At 46.6% G+C, this 21,297-nt stretch overlaps 2 protein-coding genes across 6 annotated transcripts in view; one reads left to right on the top strand and one right to left on the bottom strand.

The window, feature by feature from the left end:
- The window catches only part of NME5 (NME/NM23 family member 5), a 59,900-nt gene extending 39,339 nt beyond the window's left edge, over window positions 1-20,561 (top strand). Inside the window, exons 5-6 of one of the 3 annotated variants that reach the window (XM_063706799.1) lie at window positions 7,284-7,434; window positions 20,178-20,561. In XM_063706799.1, coding sequence (XP_063562869.1) covers window positions 7,284-7,434; window positions 20,178-20,191 — 165 coding nt within the window. In that variant the 3' untranslated portion in view covers window positions 20,192-20,561. The remainder of the gene's footprint in view (window positions 1-7,283; window positions 7,435-20,177) is intronic. The other 2 variants (XM_055389120.2, XM_019027334.3) reach the window with 2 other exon arrangements.
- On the bottom strand, window positions 6,897-16,209 carry WNT8A (Wnt family member 8A). 3 transcript variants are annotated; one of them, XM_019027331.3, is made up of 7 exons: window positions 15,794-16,208; window positions 15,668-15,701; window positions 15,315-15,453; window positions 11,992-12,117; window positions 10,849-10,991; window positions 8,906-9,385; window positions 6,897-8,489 (listed from the first exon to the last, which is right to left on the bottom strand). In XM_019027331.3, the coding sequence occupies exons 1-7, from the start codon at window positions 15,859-15,861 to the stop codon at window positions 8,373-8,375; spliced, it is 1,107 nt and encodes a 368-aa protein (XP_018882876.1). In that variant the 5' UTR covers window positions 15,862-16,208; the 3' UTR covers window positions 6,897-8,372. The 3 variants fall into 3 exon arrangements, with proteins under 3 accessions (XP_018882876.1, XP_018882875.1, XP_004042620.1); XM_019027330.3 differs by having other exon boundaries at window positions 15,668-16,209; XM_004042572.4 differs by having other exon boundaries at window positions 6,897-9,385; window positions 15,794-16,207.
- Window positions 20,562-21,297: the final 736 nt, after the last annotated feature.

Genomic DNA, 21,297 nt, shown 5'->3' with positions numbered 1-21,297 from the left:
TTTAGGAGTTATCAGCACAGAAATAAAACTGGAATTTGAGAATAGGTAAGTTCTCCATGGTGACAGCAGAGAAAGAAGTTGACCCCAACCTGAACCTGAGGGTGATGTTCATATTAAGGATCAAGAAAGAAGAGTAGCTCAAAAGAATTGTCTGAAACGCGGGAGGATTTATAGCCAGTGGTCACTGATGCACTTAGAGAGAACTATGTCTGTAGGATAGAGGGAGAGGGATACAGAAGACAAGCAATTAAAGGTAGGTAATGAGGCCGGGCATGGTGGCTCACACCTGTAATCCCAGCACTTTGGGAGGCTGAGGTGGGTGGATCAGTTGAGGTCAGGAGTTCGAGACCAGCCTGACCAACATGGTGAAACCTTGTTTCTACTAAAAAAAAAATACAAAATTAGTCGGGCATGGTGGTGCGTGCCTGTAATCCCAGCTACTTGGGAGGCAGAGGCAGGAAAATAACTTGAACCCAGGAGGCAGAGGTTGTAGTGAGTCGAGATTGCACCATTGCACTCCAGCCTGGGCAACAAAGGTGAAACTCCATTTGGAAAAAAAAAAAGATGGGTAATGAAATCAGAACCCTGGTTATGGGTTCCATACTTAAGAGATTAGGTGGTGAAAGAAATAAAATATGAGTTTGGAAAGACAGCAAGTCAAAAAGAGTTCTTTTTCTTCTCTCTCTCTCTCTTTTTTTTTTTTTTTTTTTTTTTTGAGACAGGGTCTTATTCTGTTGCCCAGGTTGGAGTGCTGTGGCGTGATCACAGCTCACTGTAGCCTTGACCTTCTGGGCTCAATCCTCCTGCCTCAGCCTCCTGAATAGCTGGTACTACAGGCACACGCCACCATGCTTGGCTAATTTTTTTTTTTTTTTTTGAGATGGAGTCTTACTCTGTCACCCAGGCTGGAGTGCAGTGGCGCAATCTTGGCTCACTGCAATCTCCGCCTCCTGCATTCAAGCAATTCTCTGCCTCAGCCTCCCGAGCAGCTGGGGACTACAGGCGCCCGCCACCATGCCCGACTAATTTTTGTATTTTTAGTAGAGATGGGGTTTCACCATCTTGGCCAGGCTGGTCTTGAACTCCTGACCTTGTGACCCACCCGCCTCGGCCTCCCAAATTGCTGGGATTATAGGCGTGAGCCACCATGCTCGACCTTCTTGGCTAATTTTTGTGTTTTTTGTAGAGATAAAGTTTTGCTGTGTTGCCCAGGCTGGTCTCAAACTCTTGGGTTCAAGCAATCCGCCCACCTTGGCCTCCCAAAGTGCTGGGTTTACAGATGTGAGCCATTGTGCTGGGCCCTTCTATCTCTTTTTTATTTTATTTATTTATTTTTGTTGTTGTTGTTGTTGTTTTAATTTTGAGATGGAGTCTCGCTCTATCACCTAGTCTGGAGTGCAGTGGCGTGATCTTGGCTCACTGCAACCTCCACCTCCCGGGTTCAAGCGATTCTCCTGCCTCAGCCTCTTGAGTATCTGGGACAACAGGCATGTGCCACCACTCCCGGCTAATTTTTTTTTTTTTTTTTGAGACGGAGTATCGCTCTGTCACCCAGGCTGGAGTGAAGTGGCACAATCTCAGCTCACTGCAACCTCTGCCTCCTGGGTTCAAGAGATTCTCCCGCCTCAGCCTCCCAAGTAGCTGTGATTACAGCTGCCTGCCTAAGTTTTGTATTTTTAGTAGAGATAGGATTTCACCGTGTTGGCCAGCCTGGTCTTGAACTCCTGACCTCAGGTTATCCACCCATCTTGGCCTCATGAAGTGCTGGGATGACAGGCGTGAGCCACCGCGCCCGGCCTTCTCTCTTTTTTATTGATGAGTCCCTGGGATATCTGAAGACAGGAATGTGGCCAATGCCAGGAGACAGAGTGGTATAAATTAAGGGGATCTTCTAGAGGGGATTCCAGAGGGAGACGACAGTGGTTAAGGTGACGCTAGGTTAGAAAATGTCAAGGTAGCCGGGTGCGGTGGCTCACGCCTATAATCTCAGCACTTTGGAAGGCTGAGGCGGGAGGATCACCTGAGGTCGGGAGTTCGAGACCAGCCTGGCCAACATGGAGAAACCCTGTCTCTACTAAAAATACAAAATTAGCCAGGCGTGGTGGCACATGCCTGTAATCCCAGCTACTTGGGGGGCTGAGGCAGTAGAATCGCTTGAACCCGGGAGGTGGAGGTTTCGGTGAGCCGAGATCTTGCCATTGCACTCCAACCTAGGCAACAAAAGTGAAAATCAGCCTCAGAAAAGAAAAGAAAGGAAAAGGAAAAGGGAAAGGGAAAGGAAAGGACAAAGAAAAGGAAAAGAAAAGAGAAAAAGTCAAGGTACCCTTAATGAGTGATCAGAAGGGTGAGGAAGTCTCCAGGAGTAGTGAAATTACTGAACATAGTCCAACCTAAGTAGACAATTGAGCAAAGTCAGGAGGATAAAAGACTAACTGACACATTGTGGTCAGTGCTGAGGATGTGGGGCTGTAACAACAGCTTTTCGTGAACACACTAAGGAGCTACCATTGGAAGAACTAGGATAGATGAAACTGAGAGCAGGCTACACCTGGAGGAAGGCAGAGAAAGCAGAGGTCTGGGGGACTTTGGAGTCGGGCATATCCACATTCCAAAAGAGAAAATAAGGCACTATGCCAGGCCAGACCCTCACTGATAAAGGAGGGCTAGATCTGGCAAATGAGTCAGACAACAGCAGCTTAGAGGTAAGGTGGGCAGGAGAACAATGCTCCATTTGTAAATCTCAGGTACTCAGTCGTGAATCATGGGATTGGATGCCCTGATTGTCAGTTTCCTGTTCTTGTCCCTACACCACCACAAGCCCCAGCACAGGAGGGCTCTAATGAGGCCACTCTGCTGGCCCAATCCCAGTGGACAGAGCGGGGAATCAATGTTATTTTGTTGGGATGGAAGGGGTTAGAAATGAACTTTGGGGCTGGGTGTGGTGGTTCACGCCTGTAATCCAAGCACTTTGAGAGGCTGAGGCAGGAGGATCACTTGAGCCCAGGAGTTCGAGACCAGCCGGGACAACATAGTGAGACCTAATCGCTACAGAACATTAAAAATAAAATTACCCGGGCATGGTGGTGTATGCCTACAGTCTCGGCTACTTAGGAGGCTGAGGTGGGAGGATCCCTTGAGCCTGGAAGTTTGAGGTTGCAGTCAGCCATGATCATGCCATTGCACTCTAGCCTGGGCAACAGAGTGAGAACCTGTCTCAAAAACAAAAAAAGAAAGAAATGAACTTTGGCCATGGAGAAATGCAAGTGGAGCAATCAGAGCTCTGTGAGACCAAGAATAAATAGATTCTTCAGACACATGAGGGAAAGAGGTGATGGCAGTTGAGGCTTGAAAAGGATGTCTGACTCATACCCCACCTAACTCCTCACAGAAACTCAAGTTCAAGTATCTGAAGACAGTCTGGGAAAAAGAGACAACTGGTGAAAAACTGAAGTAATTGGCTTATTTCTTTTGGAGAATGGGTCTGTTTGAAGGCCTCGAATCCATAATATGAAGTCCTAGGAGACGCTGGTTTAAGATGTAATAGTGTTAATTCAGGGTAGACGTGAGCAAATGCTCTGGTAAGCACTTTGTCCTGGGTAGGGAAGGACTGGCTTTCCCCTTCCTGACAGTCTTTCAAAACAGGATGTACAGTGTGTGCCTCTTTTTTTTTTTGGCTTTAGGAGCTCTCCTGTTAAGAAGCAGGTGGCTGAATTAAGTGATCTCTTATAGACTGCAAGAAGCCGATGGCAATTAAATGACAAGGGACCTTCTCAAGATCACTGAGTCCCATCACAGATATGCATGGGTACCTGAGAGTCTGAGAGGAATGTGGGAATGAGTTTCGGTACCTGGTGCACCACTGGGCCTTTCCCTACCCACTTCCTACCCACATCCTCACTTCCCCTGCCCATAGTTTCACTGGTCGCTTGCTGACCAAGCGTAGTGGGAGGCCTCCCAGACGCCTGGCCTAATTCCTTCAGTTCTTTCCTTGGATCATCACATATCCTTTTCCTGATGATGCTACATGAGAAGGGCAGCCTAGCAGGGCAGGCAGAGCACCAACCTTGGAGGCTGTCCAGGGCCCTGGAGTCTACTCTTTGCTCCTCTGCGATCTCACGTGCTGATAGGGGCAGGATACTTTCCTCCTCCAGGCTCTGCTTGCCTTCAGTGGTAGGGAATGCTGCAGGATTGGGTGGTTTAGAGCTCTATTCCTACCCAAAGGTCTTTAACCTCTTCTAGAAGCCTTTGATCTGGCCCTTGCTTTCATTTTCCCCCAACCTGAACATCTTTATCTAGGTCCAGGGTCACTGCCTTTTGTCATCAATAGGATTATGAGTAGTTTGTGATGTGGGGCTAGAAACGTTCGTTTTTCTCTGAACCCTGTTTTTCCTTTCTCTATCTTCTAAAATAAACAGCCCTCCTTTGACATTCCCTCTTGAAACTTTGACCTGTAATGTAGACCATAATGGTTAGTTTTTTCTTTGGGTACCCCATGGAGAACCAGGATTCTGCCCCCCCAAATCAGCAGGAGCCAGGCTTTCTGCTTTATCATTCTAAGGAAGGCCTTTGCAAATCAAAAGTTAGGTTTCTTCATTCTGGAGAAAGGCTGAGAAATATGATTCTCTTGCTTGGTGAAGAGGGAGGAGAGGACACCTTTCATTGCATATGAATGGTAGTCATTCTACAAAACTGTCATGATGGTTAAGAATGTGGCCAGGGATCCCTGGGCTGCTATAGTGTAAGTCGTGTAAAAGAAAGAGTATGGATTTATGAGGCAGTAGCCTGAATTTAAATTCACCTCCCTGCATTTAATTTTAGGTTGGGGTGCTTAACCTCTCTCTGAGCCACAGTTTCCTCAGTAGTCGGAAAGGAATAATTGTAACTCTTTAATTGGATCGGCCTGAGGATTGAAGGAGACGATATCTATTAAGCACCTGACATTTAGTAGGTGATCAATTACTTCCTTTCCACTCTAGTTTCCCTAACCACTTACTCGCCTGCCAGCAAGCCTGAGTAGATTGGCAGTGAACCAAAGGAGACCCGGGGAACAGGACTCAGGGTTTTCTTAGGAGCTCCTAATTCTGCCCACATCAGAGAGCAGATGGGAAGGAAAAAAAGAAAAGAAGGAAGAAAAGAAAAAGACAAAAGAGATAAAGATTTGTAGGGGTCTGGCAAGCATAAGCATATTTATTTTCTTTCTTTCCTTCCTTCTCTTTCTTTTTCTCTTTTTCTTTCTTGTTTTAAAACTTTTTTTTTTTTTTTTTTTTTTTTTTTTTTTTGAGACAGGATCTCATTCTGTCACCCAGGCTGGAGTGCAGTGGTGTGATCACAGCTCACTGCAGCTTCGACCTCCCAGGCTCAGTGGATCCCCCTACCTCAGCCTCTGGAGTAGTTGTGACTACAGGGGCATGCCACCATGCCTGGCTAACTTTCTGGTATTTTTTGTAGAGAAGGGGTTTTGCCATGTTGCCCAGGCTGGTCTCTAACTCCTGGACTCAAGTGATCTGCCTGCCTCAGCCTCCCAAAGTGCTGGGATTACAGGTGTGGGCCACCACACTTGGCCTCTTTTTCTTTCTTTCTTCTTCTTCTTTTTTTTTTTTTTTTTTGTTGTTGTAGAGATCGAGTCTCGCCGTGTTACCCAGTCTGGTCTCAAACTTCCTGGCCTCAAGTGATTCTCCCGCCTCGGCCTCCCAAAAGCATATTTTCCTTTTAATCTAGACTGAGCAAATACAGAATTCCATTGTCCAGGTGAAGTGATGCTGTGCTTGGATTTACTGAACTAGGGGAATAGGCTCATGGACAGGTTTCCCTCATTGAGTTGATCACTTTTCCAGCAGGTTTACAAGATCCATCATCAGATCGTGGCCAATCTGCCTGTCTTGGGCCCTTAATCTATGGAAACGGGGTTTTACTGTTCTGTCACCTTAATGATAGCCAGCTTGTTAAGGATGAACCAAAAGGGAAGGGATATAGGGCTGTAACTGACAAATCTGAATGAGGCTGTGTTGCCTTGGAATGAATCCTTGGCAGGAAGGCGATGGATGTAGAGAAATCCAAATTCCTGTTGTTTCTGGCACAGGGTCCATGTGGGAAGATTGGTTGGTGTGACTGATAGCTCTGAAGGTAAGATGGATGAGGGTGGGAAAGGCTTGGAAGGAGAAGAGACTAGGAGACTGAGTTTTTTGGGGCAGCAGACAAACTTCAAGGAATTCCCATTGCCCTGAGATTTCTTGGTGAAAACCTCTGATATAAGCCTGCAGTAAACACAAGGCTTGTTCTCCTGGAATGACCTTTTGAGCAGGGCAGCAGGGATGGTTTTGCTTCTGAAAATCCCTGCCAAGATTATTGGGGTATGTCAGTAAGGTCCTGGGGAAGATGTCAAAGCCTCAGGTGCCTGGGTTCTTTGGATGGAGATTCAGTTAGGAATGCAGGGGGGAAATCTAGTGTGTTCATTTCTCTAGCACAGGGTCACAACTCGGGTTTCGGGGGGGAAGCTTTGACATCTATATTTATTGAGGGTTTAACCTCTGTGCTAGATAATTTTATTTTTCCTTTTTCTCTGAGCCTCAGGGAAATAATCTTCTTTTGGTTGCCTATTTCCATTCCTCCTTCCATGACCACCAAGCAGCACACACCACACACATTTTCTTTCTCTGTCACTACTGCAGTGTGCTTTTTAACTTTCCGTTGAAGGAGAGACAGAGAGGAAATCTGTCATTTCCTTGACATAGGCTTCGCTTTTATGTATCTGTCCTTATATCTATTCTCTGACATCTGTGGTAGTTTTAAATGTTTCTCTTGAGATGCCAACTTCCTTCATGAACATTTCACCTTCCCCTTCACTGAAAAACAAGATTGGTTATTCCTTTTTGGCATTAAAACAAATAACACATTAATTCTTTCTGATGACAAAAAATATTTATTGTAGGCAAACATAAAAATACAGAAAAACACAAAAGGAAAACAAACCACTCTATTTTGGTATCACATAGTGGCAAATATTTGCACATTGCCACAAAAACAAAATTGGATTCATCCTGAACATGCCATTTTGCAATCAACTTTGTTCAGTTAATTCTATCATGCATGCTTTCCACATTACTAAGTATTTCTCAAGAATATTTTAGTGGCTAATAGTCTACTGTAAGGTTATGATTTACTTGTTTATCCTACTTTGAACACTTAAATTGTTTTCTAATTTAAAACAATAAGCTAGGGTTTTTTTCCCATTTTTGGTGATCATTTTTACTTTTTATTCAACATATTCAAAATATCTCCTCCAGGCAGGGTGCAAGCCTGTGCAGACAGCAGAGATTCCCAAGGCTGAGATATTCAGATTTAGGAAACCAGCGGCTAAGCTCCCAGGGCTCTCCTTGTGGGAAACTACCCCTCCTCCAAAGATTACCATTGGAAGATGTGGAAGTGCAAATGCAGGTAGGTAGAATCCACAACTCTTTTTGTCTCTTGCCCTGGGGCCCAGGTCTTGGTGTACAGACACCCCAGGATGCCCAAGTTAAGAGGGCAAACACACTTTGAATATGGCCCAAGTTCAAAGGGCTTCCTTACTCCCCAAGTTACCTAGGTTGCATTAAAATAACACTTTCTAATTCTGGGAGTCTGTATTGTTTTCCTGTTGACCAGTGTCTGGGTCTCAATTTTTTGTTACCTGCCAAACACTGAAATCAAGGGAGTTGGGTATTTCTAGTTTCTCCTTTATCCTGGTGGATTATTGGGATACAGAAGCAGGCTTTCTTATTCCCTTTTTGATCTTAAGGTTTCCAAAGGGAGTAATAGAAGTCCCAGCTGGATATATCTTAGAAGCATTTATGGCAAAATACAGTTGAGTTCTCAACCTGGGAAAACAACAGAGGAGTCCCCAGCTCTCTGAGGAGCATCGCTCTTGTGGGACCTTGTCTGGGTAGGTCATAGTCACCTGTCCACTGACTGCCATGATTCCCTTTCCATGGCTCCAGAGACGGTTTATGAGCTGCAAAAACCCCCAGGTTATACTGGGTGCTGGTTTCCCCAGGCGTGGGTGGGAAGAATTTATTTTCTTTTGTCTTTATTATTTATTTATTTATTTTTTAAACAGGGTCTCAGTTCTGTTGCCCAGGCTGGAGTGCAATGGCACAATCATACCTCACTGTAGTCCCGATTTCCTGGGCTCCAGTGATCCTCTCACCTCAGCCTCCCAAGTATCTAGGACTACAGGCAAGTGCCACCACACCTAGCTAATTTTTAAATTTTGTGTAGAGATGGTGTCTTCCTATGTTGTCCAGGCTGGAGGAAGAGCTTTTCAAAAGTGCATACTTGGGGGAAAAAAAAATCCAACACTCTAAAACTTTCCAGTAGGCAGATATGTGGTCTTTACCTCATTTATCAGCATAGATTTGTAGCCACAGGCTGCTCTTCAGAAGTCTGAACAGAACTCTTTCATTTTTTGCTTCTATTCTCCTGATTCCCAGCAGCACAGCTGGGTTGGACATGGTCTGAAATTTAAAGGAACAAATACTTTGAAGGTCCCTCTAGATATAGACCCCAAACCAAACTCTCCCTGTAGAAAGCTGCATAAGTACAGGCACAAAGACGGGAAAGTAGTTTGCAGGAAAGATGAAATGGGGGTCTGCCAAAGTCAGGAGGCCCAGGTTCCAATTTCAGCTCTGCCAGGAATATGCTGTAGAATCTTGGGCCTCCATTTTTCCCACTGATAGCAGATATCATGAGGACTACAGACTAAAACTGCAATTTTCCGATTGCTTTCCAATCTGTTCTCTCTAAGAGAGAAGCTATGTCCCCTTCCACTGATGCAATTAATCAAGTGAACTTGTGTGGGGTATTATCAGGCACTGCCCTTACCCAGGGACTGGGCACTGCCTGGGGAGCGTGCGCAGTAATACTTGCTCACCACATGCCTACACTGGTCACACTTGACCGTACAGCACCACTGGAATTTGCAGTTACAGCTGCTTATGACCTCAGTTTTCCTCTCTTCCACCTGCAGCCCACACTCAGTGCACAGGCGCCCACAGCTACGTCGCTCCCACCTGGATGTGTTGTGGCTGTTCTGTAGGCACTCACGACCCTCTGTGCCATAGATGCCCAGGCTGGAATTGCAGGTACAGTAATCTGGTGATTCCTCTAAAAAGATCAGTTCCGCCTCTGCGCTAGGAAGGAAGGCCTCAGCGGGCACCCAGTGGCCCTCAGCGCTGTTCCCAGCTCTCAGCTGCCGCTTATCCATTTCAATTTTCAGCGCCTGGTCATACTTGGCCTTTAGGTAGTCTCCCATCTCCCGAAAGTCAGCCAGCTGCAGCCAGCATGTCTGTATGCTGCAGCTCCCAGAGATGCCATGACATTTGCATGTCCTTTTCATGGTGGCTCTCACTGCCTTCATAGAGAGAACACAAAAGAGAATGGCTCTGAGTAGGGAAGACCAAAGGTTAGTGATTAAAGGGAATGTTTTAGAGCTGTGTTTCTTGACTTTAAAGGAGCATCAGAATTATTTGGGGAAGCTCACGAAAAATATTTATTCCTCGACCCTACCTCAGATCTTCTGAATGAGGATATTCAGTGGGGAAGGGGCTGGTACTGGTGATTTTAAAGCTTCCCTGGGTGATTCTGATGGAGAGCCAGGCAAGAGCTGAGAAGGTTACTAGAGTCCAGAAACCTCTGCTCCAGGCTCAACTCTATCACTTGTCAAGCTTTTCTCTATCTGCCCAGCTGGAATAAGAATTGAATATAATAATAATCAAGGAAGTACTATGTAAATTACAAAGGAAACTATGATGATTGCCACAGTTACTGTCTTGAGGCTGGGCATGAGAGTATTTTGGGGGGTTTGGATTTGTCCTCTGGGTCTTCTCTGAGAGGGGAGGGAGCTCCTTGAGTCTGAACACTTATACCCCCAAGGCAATGAATTACCCATGGTTGTACTTGCTTAAAACACCTCTTCCTGGCTGGATGTGGTGGCTCATGCCTATAATTCCAAGACGTTGGGAGGCTGAGGCAAGAGGATTGCTTGAGCCCAGGAGGCCAAGACCAGCCTGGGCAATATGGGGAAACCTCATCTCTACAAAACCCACAAAAACTAGCTGGGCATAGTGGCAAGCGCCTGTAGTCCCAGGTTCTCAGGAGGCTGAGGTGGGAGGATGGCTTCAGCCTGGGAGGTGGAGGCTGCAGTGAGCCAAGATGGCACCACTGCACTTCAGCCTGGGTGACAGAGCAAGACCCTGTCTCAAAAAAAAAAAACCCCAAGCCCAAAAACCCCTTTCCCCCTTTCCCTGGGCAACCAGGATATCTAGGTATAGGTTCACAGGAAATTTCTATGCTTTTGGCTCTAAATCCAACTTGTTTCCAGATTTGTGTTCAGAATACTCCAGAGATTGCCACCCCACTAGAAGTCTTGGGGGAGAGTTTGACACTCCAGAGAAGCCTAGATCAATCCCAATTCCCCACAGCCCAGACAGACTTTAGGACACAAGGCTGGACAACAAGGCCCTGTTAATTTACTAGAACATGCAGTTGAAGTGATAAAAATTTAAGTCATAGAAGCAAGGCCTTGGTTCTGTGTTCTCAGAAGCCCGCGTGTGGAGGGGCAGAGCAAAATATACAATGACAAGAGGACTCAGTGAGAAGATCTGAGTTCACTGCCTGTCTCTGACACTTATTAGTTGCCTTGGACAAGCCACTTGGCTCAGATTTAATTGGTTTTGTCATCCAGAGAATGCGGGTAGCCATCTCAATCTGGCTGGGTAGTATGAGGAAAGAACGTATAAGACAGCTCTTGGTAAATTGTGAAGGGCCGTGCAGATGTGAAGCTGTAGAAATACTGGCCACAATGCCTATACCCACCAGTCTGCCGGCCCTGTTGTTGTGAAGATTCATCAGGGCTCTGGCATCCTTCCCCTTCTCCAAACTGTCCACGAAGAGTTTGGAGATCCTTTCCCCAAATTCCACATTGTCGCTGCAGCCTCCCCAGATCCAGCCATGGCCTCCTATATACAAGGACAGAATAAGTTCTCCATGTAGCTCCATGCTCAGTCCCAGTCACCCGCCAAACCACCCCCAAGAGCCCTAGAGTGTAAAGCTATGGCTGAAGGTGAGACAGGGAAATGGAGGTGCTTGGGGTGGGTGGGAGTCCTGTTGCCAAAGCCAACTGCCCACCCTTCAGACACTTCCCAGCCATAAGCAATTAGTCTTCTATACCCACAGTAAAAGTAGGTACACTGGGGGCTAACTTAGATGCTCTCAAAGGTTCACTGCAGCTTGGCCAGGCGTGGTGGCTCACGCCTGTAATCCCAGCACTTTGGGAGGCCAAGGCAGGCGGATCACGAGGTCAGGAGATCGAGACCATCCTGGCTAACACGGTGAAACCCCATCTCTACTAAAAATACAAAAAATTAGCCGAGTGTGGTGGTGGGCACCTGTAGTCCCAGCTACTCGGGAGGCTGAGGCAGGAGAATGGCATGAACCTGGGAGGTGGAGTTTGCAGTGAGCTGAGATCGCGCCACTGCACTCCAGCCTAGTCGACAGAGCGAGACTCCATCTCAAAAAAAAAAAAAAAAAAGGTTCACTGCAGCTCAAACATTCTGGAATTCTGCACCATTATTCTACAATCATCTTGTAAAGGCTACTACCTCCTTCATTAGTGATAAATCTGAGTAAGTGTCTTAGGTAATCTGTAAATTGCTGAGTAGCTCTAGATTATGGATGAGCCATTCCAAGCCTGAAATACCAGGGCTAGCTTTAAGTCTCTTCGGCTTTCTCATTTCTAATTGCCTTGTTGCTTTTAGAGCTACTTGCTAACGCCTAGACTCATGGACCCAGGCTCAACTCTGAGAGTGTAAGGCTAGGAGATCCTACAATTGAAGGAGTTGCTGGAGTCTTGAGGTTTAAGGGAGCTGTGTCCCTCAGCCTTTCTCTGGAAGACTTTAGTCTGCACTCAGCTCTGTAGCCCCTCACCTCTTCCCACCCCCATTAGAAAGCTCAACTTACCTGTTTTTCCATTGTTTGACCCATCACAGCCACAGTTTTCGAAGTCACCCATGCTACAGTTCTTGGTGATGATGTACATGACTCCAGCAGAGCTGATAGCATGTATGAAGGAAGTCTCTCTGGTAGCTTTGGAGAGAGAGAGGGAACTGACTGGAAACCTGGACCCTGATTACCCAAAGCAGAGGCTTTGGAAAAATAATACTGTTTATCTCCCTTATCCACCACTTCCTTTGGGTTTAAGAGGATGCTTTTCTTTCTGGTTTTTTTTTTTTTGTTGTTTTTTTTTTTTTTTTTTTTTTGAGACTTGCTCTGTCACCAGGCTGGAGTGCAGTGGCATGATCTTGGCTCACTGCAGCCTCTGCCTCCCAGGTTCAAGCAATTCTCCTGCCCCAGCCTCCTGAGTAGCTGGCTGGGACTACAGGTGCGTGCCACCATGCCCAGCTAATTTTTGTATTTCTAGTAGAGATGGGGTTTCACCTTGTTGACCAGGATGGTCTCGATCTCTTGACCACATGATCCGCCCTCCTTGGCCTCCCAAAGTGCTGGGATTACAGGCGTGAACCACTGTGGCTGGTCATTTTTTTGTTTTTGTTTTTGTTTTGAGACAGAGTCTCACTCTGTTGCCCAGGCTGGGGTGCAGTGGCATGATCTCGGCTCTCTGCAACCTCCGCCTCCCAGGTTCAAGCGATTCTCCTGCCTCAGCCTCCTGAGTAGCAGGTACATGCCACCACCCCCAGCTAATTTTTGTATTTTTAGTAGAGACGGGGTTTCACCATGTTGGCCAGGCTGGTCTTGAACTCCTGATCTCAGGTGACCCACCCGCCTGGCCTCCCAAAGTGCTGGGATTACAGGCGTGAGACACTGTGCCTGGCCTATTTTTTAAAATTATTATTTTATTTTTTGAGATAGGCTCTCACTCTGTTGTCCAGGCTGGAGTGCAGTAGCGTGATCTTGGCTCACTGTAACCTCTGCCTTCCGGGTTCAAGCAATTCTCATGCCTCAGCCTCCTGAGTAGCTGGGACTATAGGTGCATGCTACCACACCCGGCTATTTTTTTTGTTTTGTTTTGTTTTGTTTTGTTTTGTTTGGTCTTTAGTACATATGGGGTTTCACCATGTTGGCCAGAGTGGTCTAGAACTCCTGGGCTCAAGTGATCCACTCACCTTGGCCTCCCAAAGTGCTGGGATTACAGGCATGAGCCACCGCACCTGGCCTATTATTATTGTATTAGAAATAGGGTCTCACTATGTTGCCCAGGCTGGACTTGAACTCCTGGGTGCAAGCAATCCTCCCGTCTCAGCCTCCCAAAGTGCTGGGATTACAGGTGTGAGCCACTGCATCCAGCCAATGCTCTTCTATTTGAAAGAACAATGCATATTTTTCCAGCCTCCTTCCTTCATCCAGGCAGGAATGAACATCCCTATGTTAACCAATGGGGAAAGTAAAAACCAGAGATAGAATGATGAGACCAATGTAATCCCAGCACTTTGGGAGGTTAAGTTGGGTGGATTGCTTGAGCTCAGGAGTTCGAGACCAGCCTGGGCAACATGACGAAACCCTGTCTCTACAACAAATACAAAAATTAGCCGGGCATGGGGGTGCATGCCTATAGTCCCAGCTACTCAGGAGGCTGAGGTGGGAGAATTGCCTGAGCCTGGGAGGCAGAGGCTGCATTGAGCCAAGATCGCGCCACTGCAAACTAGCCTGGGTAAAAAAGTGAAACCCTGTCTCAAAAAAAAAAAAAAAAGGAAAAGAATGATGAGAACAAGACCACTTTCCAATTGTGGTGTTGGGATCGGGACCTTGCCCTCTTAGAGTCCAGCCTAGACCTCTGTCCACTAGCCACTGCTGCTAGTCCTTAGGCAGTGAGACTCAGGGCTTGATGCTGGCCTAGGAGAGAGAGGAGGACCTTTGCTGCTTCTGACTGGGAAGTTTGGGCCATGTAATAATCATAATCATCCTGACTGCCGCCTACTGAACTCTTATCTTACTAAACTCTTTACAAACATGGTCACATTTCATTTCTACATACTCCCTATTCTATCTGTATACCCCATGGGGAGACATTTCTTTTGAACCTCATCTTTTTTTTTTTTTTTTTTTTTGAGACAAGATCTTGCTCTGTCACCCAGGCAGGAGTGTAGTGGTGTGATCATAGCTCACTATATCCTTGAACTCCTGGGTTCCAGAAATCCTCCCAACTCAGCCTTCCAGATCTCTGGGACTACAGGCACATGCTACCATGCCGGCTAATATTTTTACTTTTATTTTTAGTAGAGATGAGGTCTTGCTATGTTGCCCAGGCTGGTCTCGAACTCCTGAACTCAAGCGATCCTCCTGCCTTAGCCTTCCAAAGTGCTGGGATTATAGGCATGGTTCCAACACGTGCTTAGCCACTTTCTCCGTCTTCTTTACTCTTGTTCCCCTAACTATTCTCAGGTGAATGTTATCTTCAAAAATGACATGCAAACTACGGCACACAGTTACAAATGGGTGCACGTGCACACCCATACACACACATAGACACACACCCCACCTGAGGCACAACTCAATGTGACGTCTCAGCTTTTCTGTTGTTCAGATTTTATGGCAGTTAGCCATGTGAAACTTCCTGAGGAGCTGCAAACACACAGCCCTTTCCCCATTTTTATTTCATGCAACTCAGTGCAAGATCAGTGTGTACAAACGCACAAATATAGGCATGCATTTAAAAAATAGAGTAATTTCCGCGGGGCACGGTGGCTCACGCCTGTAATCCCAGCACTTTTGGAGGCTGAGGTGGGTGGATCACCTGAGGTCAGGAGTTTGAGACCAGCCTGGCCAACATGGTGAAACCCCATCTCTACTAAAAATACAAAAAATTAGCCAGGCATGTTGCATGCCTGTAATCCCAGCTACTCGGGAGGCTGAGGCAGGAGAATCACTTGAACTCTGGAGGCGGAAGTTGCGGTAAGCCGAGATTGCGCCATTGCACTCCAGCCTGGGCAACAGAGTGAGACTCCGTCTCAAAAAAAAAAAAAAAAAAGAGTAATTTCCTACATTTATCTCATACATAGAGACACCTCATACCCACCTCATTCAACCCATAGGATACTTCTGATGAACTAAACAGAACTGGCCTTACTGACCCAAATGACAAATCTGGGGTTGGGAGAGGGGAGGTAATTTACTCAAGGCCACACAGCAAGGAAATGGCAGGTCAGCAGGTCACTGGCAGCATTTTTATTTCACTGTGCAATACATGTCACACATATACACATACTGCAAGCCCCCCTCCATTCACATATATACCCCTTGTACAGGTGAGTCCCACACAAACTTACCACTTCTCAGCCTGTTGTGGGTGGAGAGCTGAAGAGCATTTTCAGGGCAGTTCCAGCGTTCCCAAGCAAATTGGAACTTGCACTCCTCGATGCCACTCTGGGCACCCAAGGCCACACTAGTCGTGTAGGTCAGATAGGCCTGGCAAAGGGAAAAGGGCTGTGAGCTTCTGCCCGGTATGGGTCATCTGTGGTTGGGGGAGCAGGCAGGACTCAGATGGGCCAGCTCTCCATTAAGAATCAACCATGGGTTACTCTGGGTGAGGGGCTCTGGCACTGTCCCCTCCCCTCTTTTCTCCAGAAGAGTCCCCTTAGGGCCCTCAGTGGGTAAAAACAGAAGCTGGAGATCATCCTACCTTGGGACCTGTTATCAGGAAATTGTTCACTGACCTACCAAAAAGAGAAAAAGTGAGGCAGAGGTGAATGGGGATGAGACAATGGGGGCCTCCTTGGCAAGGAGTGAGGGTTGGGAAAGGACTTACCAGGCAGAGGCACTGAATGCAGCATAGCATATGCCCAGAGCTGCCCAGAGCATAAACAGATTCCCCATCGCCCTGACTACCCCAGTGGACCAGGTCCAGCTCAGGGCCAAGTCCAGAGAAGTGAGGAGAGGGCAGGGTCTTCCTCAGTATTTATGTGAGAAAATTCTGAATGTCCAAGGGAGGAAATCAGCAGCTCTTCTCATTTGTTCCTAACTGGCAGGGCTGCAGGAGCCACCAGCCCAGTGGGGGATCTGGGAGGAGGGACTCAGTTTTCGCCGAAAGCCCCGCCCTGCCCAGCCCCTCCAGCCCTTCTTCCCTCCCAGACTGAGAAGGAGGCTGCTTTTCTCCTATACTTGAGATTTCTTTCTTCTATATGTCAATTTTGTCTCTTCCTGCTTCTTTGGCCCATTTCTCAGAATCATGTAGGCCAGAGCAGGCTGGGTCCTTAACCCTGAGGGCAGGTCACCTATTCTTGGAGCTACAGTGTCCTCATCTGTCAGTGAGAGCCCACTCTCTGTCCTGCCATCCTCCCCAAGGTGTTAATAATCATAAAGCAACTCCATCTGGGGCTGCTTCCTACTCATTTACCTAAACCAGTGAGTGCGCCATCCCTACCACTTCCTTCAAGGCTGTGAGGTGATGGAGCTGTGGGACTATGGAGCAGGAACACTTCAGAGTCCATCTCTGCAACAGTCCCTTCCACCACATTCTAGCAACTGCTGGGAAATTTCCTTAATTCCTAGCAAATCTATCCTTTTATATCTGAGGGTTACAACTCCAGTTAGTTAATTTTTTATATATCTGAGAACCAACCTTAGGGCCACCCAGGGTTATATTTGGGAAGACTGATGCCTTTCTTTTTTTTTTTTTTGAGACAGAGTCTCTCGCTCTGTCGCCCAGGCTGGAGTGCAGTGGTGCAATCTCAGCTCACTGCAACCTCTGCCTCCTGGGTTCAAGCGATTCTCCTACCTCAGCCTCCCAAGTATCTGAGACTACAGGTGCCAGCCACCACACCCAGCTAAATTTTGTATTTTTAGTAGAGAAGGGGTTTCGCCAGTTGGCCAGCCTGGTCTTGAACTCCTGGGCTCAAGTGATCTGCCCACCTTGGCCTCCCAAAATGCTGGGATTATAGGCATGAGCCACTGCGCATGGCCCTGATGCCTTTCTTTCTGATACTACTTTGTTACTAGGACTTCAGTTCCTTAGGTGGGAATCTGTCTTTTATTTTATTTATTTATTTATTTTGAGACGGAGTCTCACTCTGTCGCCAGGCTGGAGTGCAGTGGCATGATCTCGGTTCACTGCAACCTCCACTTCCTGGGATCGAGCAATTCTCCTGCCTCAGCTTCCGGAGTAGCTGGGATTACAGGTGTGCGCCACCATGCCCAGCTAATTTTTGTATTTTTAGTAGAGACGGGTTTCACCATGTTGGCCGGGATGGTCTCGATCTCTTAATCTCGTGATCCACCTGCCTCGGCCTCCCAAAGTGCTGGGATTACAGGCTTGAGCCACCATACCCAGCCTTATTTTATTTTATTTTTTGAGGCAGAGTTTCACTCGTGTCACCCGGGCTGGAGTGCAAGTGTGCCATCTCAACTTACTGCAACCTCCACCTCTGTGTTCAAATGATTCTCCTGCCTCAGCCTCCCCAGTAGCTGAGATTACAGGCATGTGCCACCATGTCCAGCTAATTTTGTACTTTTAGTAGAGACAGGGTTTCCGTATGTTGGCCAGGCTGGTCTCAAACTCCTGACATCAGGTGATCCGCACCCCTTTGGCCTCCTGAAGTGCTGGGATTACAGGCATGAGCCACCGCACCCAGCCAGGAATGTCTTTTAGGTTCACTTTCGGTTCTTAGTGCTTAAGAAGGCACCTGGATGAACAAATGAAAGACCCTGTGACCCCTAGTGGGCACCATTAGGTATGGTTGGGGACTAGAATAAAAGGTGGGAAAGTCCTTCTTGGTTGCTGAAGCTCTTTCCTAAGGCTGGAGAAGGAAGTCTAGAGAAGTTCAGAGGAAAGCATAGATGGAAAGTCACAGTTCTGACTCCATCCTGTGACCATTACAACATCCAGATCACTTCCCAGAACTTTGGACCTGGTTTGGGTGGGAAGTGGAGCTCAGAGATCCGCCCACCAAAGGAGTTCCAGGGGCCAAAGAGTCCCCAGGTGTCTTTAGGGCACACTCCAAGTATGGGCCAGGCTTGGCGTCGGTCGGCAAACTGACTGTTGTCCTTCTGACATAAGATAATTACAAAAATAGAAGTGTTTAGAAATTTGTATAGCAATTTGGAGCAATTTTAGATATGCTAAACCTAGGAGGAAATTTGGGCTCTTATTTTGTATGTAGTTTTTTGTTTCGTTTCTTCAGAAGGATGAGGACAAAAAGTCCTAATGGACTAAAGCTCTGCCTCCCAGCCCCCCGCAAGCTCTCTTCCCTTGATTGCTTGTGGGCCTCTCTGCTTGGGGAAAATAGGTGTCCCAGACTTGAGTTACGTGAGAAAAGCCCACTGAGTTAGCCTCAGCGGCCTTTTCTCTGTCTCCTACTTTTCCCAATCAAGAATCTAATTTAACTTTCATTTCTTAAGACAGCAGGGTTGATTTCCATGGCATTCACTATGGGGTCAGAACTGGGTTAGTGATAGCTCCGAGGAAGTCCCCTGCCACCTCGAAAGAGTTTTAGGAGTGACTCCGCTTTCACTTCCTGTGTGTGAGTGATTGGGTCTTACGCTTCTGTGTTCTCCGCTGCACCTGGCATTTAATTGGTACTCTACAAAAAAATACTCTTTTTTTTCTAGGAAGCAGAGGGGAAGATAGTTTTTTGTATGCAAACTGTGCTCGCTCCTGCTCAGATTCTATAAAGATCATATAGTTTTTCTTTTTTTTTTTTTTTTTGAGACAGAGTCTCGCTGTGTCGCCCAGGCTGGAGTGCAGTGGCGCGATCTCCGCTCACTGCAAGCTCCGCCTCCCTTGTTCACGCCATTCTCCTGCCTCAGCCTCCCGAGTAGCTGTGACTACAGGCGCCCGCCTGTATTGAATTTTTAGTAGAGACGGGGTTTCACTGTGTTTGCCAGGATGGTCTCGATCTCCTGACCTCGTGATCCACCCGTCTCGGCCTCCCAAAGTGCTGGGATTACAGGCGTGAGCCACTGCGCCCGGCAAGATCATATAGTTTTTCTAAATGGAAGTGAGAATTTATAGAGAGGCCTCTGCTCCAGGTATCAGGAGCCCTGGGCTTTGGCCACTAATTTGTTGTGTGACCTTGGGCAAGCTATTTACCACCATCTGGACTTAGATTCTTCATCTCCAAAATGAGGGAGTGAGGAAAATGTTGAAGGTTGAATGATCACTAAAGACTTTCCCAGCTGGGCTGGGCATGGTAGCTCACATCTATAATCCCAGCCCTTTGGGAGGCTGAGTGGGGATGATCGCCTGAGCTCAGGACTTTGAGGCTACAGTGAGCCATGATTGCGCCACTGTACTCTAGCCTAGGTGGCAGAATGAGACCCTGTCTCAAAAAAAAAAGTCCAGGGCTCACTCCTGTAATCCTGTAATCCCAGCACTTTGGGAGGCCAAGGCAGGCAAATCACCTGAGTTTAGGAGTTTGAGACCAGCCTGACCAACATGGAGAAACCTCATCTCTACTAAAAATATAAAAATTACCCAAAAAAAAAAAAAGCAAGATTTACAGAGTTTATTAATCCCAGAGGTGATTGTAGGCCAGAAATCTTATCTTCTTCAGTTGCGAGTGTTGGAATTATCTTTTTTTGTTTGTGTGTGTGGTTTTTTTTTTTTTTTTTTGAGAAGGAGTCTCTGTCACCCAGGCTACAGTGCAGTGGTGCAATCTCAGCTCACCACAACCTCTGCCTCCTGGGTTCAAAGCCATTCTCATGCCTCAGCCACCCAAGTAGCTGGGATTACAGGTGCTCGCCTCCACGCTTGGCTAATTTTTGCATTTTTAGAAGAGACTGGGTTTCACCGTGTTGGATAGGATGGTCTCAAACTCCTGGCTTCAAGGGATTTGCTCACCTCGGCCTCCCAAAGTGCTGGGATTACAGACGTGAGCCACTGTGCCCGGCCAGAATTATCTTATACATCTTTGAATCCTGTAGTTGACGATTAGATGAGCGTTTAAGATGGATACCTGGAGGATAACCAATGTCTTCTTCAGAGTCCTTTGGAGTGTATCTACATAAGACCCCTGTGCTGGACTGACTAAATTTTTCACTGCAGACGGAGGTTTCCTGGAGAGAATAGTGAGAGGCATTCCACATCAAGTCTGTGAATCATTTCTAGTCAACCTGTGTATCAATTTCCTTAATCCCAGCTCTATTGTCTCATTAGCTTTTAAGTAATGATCCAACTCTTGGTTTCTCTCTTGCAGGAATGGAAATCTAGAGCTGAAGACTAGAACAGAAGATGATGGTGGGGACAGATGAGCCTGTGACAAGATAGATTGAATAGTAGTATCTCTAAAGCCCTGGTGTGCTGGTAAATGATTAACAACTGGCTTGGGTGTGGCAGGAGCCTGATTGGTAATATTTGCTAATTTTCATGGTATAAATACTAGAGCATAGTGAATTGCAAACTGCCAATGTAGACTTGGGAAGAGATGTATTATATCATTATATAATATTTCTGTCATATAGATACAATGGGTATAAATAGCCTTCAGCATAAATGATAGTGAAATTTAGCAAACTAATTAGGAAGTGATGAATTTTGAGTATTTGTTACCTTTGTTTTTAATATAATTATAAGTTTATATAATTTAATTTTAAATATTGGCTTTATTTAACAACCAGTTTGCAAAATTCCTAAAAATGCAACAGTCGCTCTCAGGAGTGGGTATAAGCTGCCTTCAGCACACCGCTGGAGCCCAGTGTCCTCCCTCTAGGCCACAGGGAGGTAAAGTGGAAAGTGTGGAATTTAACACCCAATAATTGTTTCAGTGATGTGCAGGGCTTTAATTTTTCTTCTTACTACCCGCCTTCATGGAGCTTACTGTCTAGTAACAGGAGATAAGGTATGTATCTATCTATAATGTCAGGTAGAACACGTAAATAGATACGATGAATAAGCATTCACACTTCTGGAAAGGTATTACCAGGTAATCCTGAAGACCCCTTCCACCTCTAATGTTCCAGGATGATGATGAGATTCCAGGAGTCCTAGGGAAGCATTGAGGACTATTATCAATAAAGGATATATACCAACGTCACCCTAGCTGTGCCTAGTTTCAGGAAATTCAGAGGCCATTCGTGGAACCTTAGAGTGTCTGAACTAGAGAGTCCCATTTGACAAGGAGGCAACTGAGTCCCATAGAGAGAGAACTTATTGAGGGTTACACAGTGTTTTGGGGCCAAGAGAGCCTGGATTCCAGCATCCTGGTTTGCCCAGGACTGAGAGGTCTCCTATAGTTTAAGGCTTTCATTGTTAAGGCCAGGAGGGTTTTGAGCAAACCACGATAGCTGGTCACCCAACAGCAAAGGTATACATCCTAG

The sequence above is a fragment of the Gorilla gorilla genome, chromosome 4 (assembly GCF_029281585.2).
Source record: "Gorilla gorilla gorilla isolate KB3781 chromosome 4, NHGRI_mGorGor1-v2.1_pri, whole genome shotgun sequence".
In the NCBI taxonomy this organism is placed as follows: domain Eukaryota; kingdom Metazoa; phylum Chordata; class Mammalia; order Primates; family Hominidae; genus Gorilla; species Gorilla gorilla.
The sequence above is the reverse complement of the archived record's forward strand: the minus strand, read 5'-3'. Positions and strand labels throughout refer to the sequence as shown.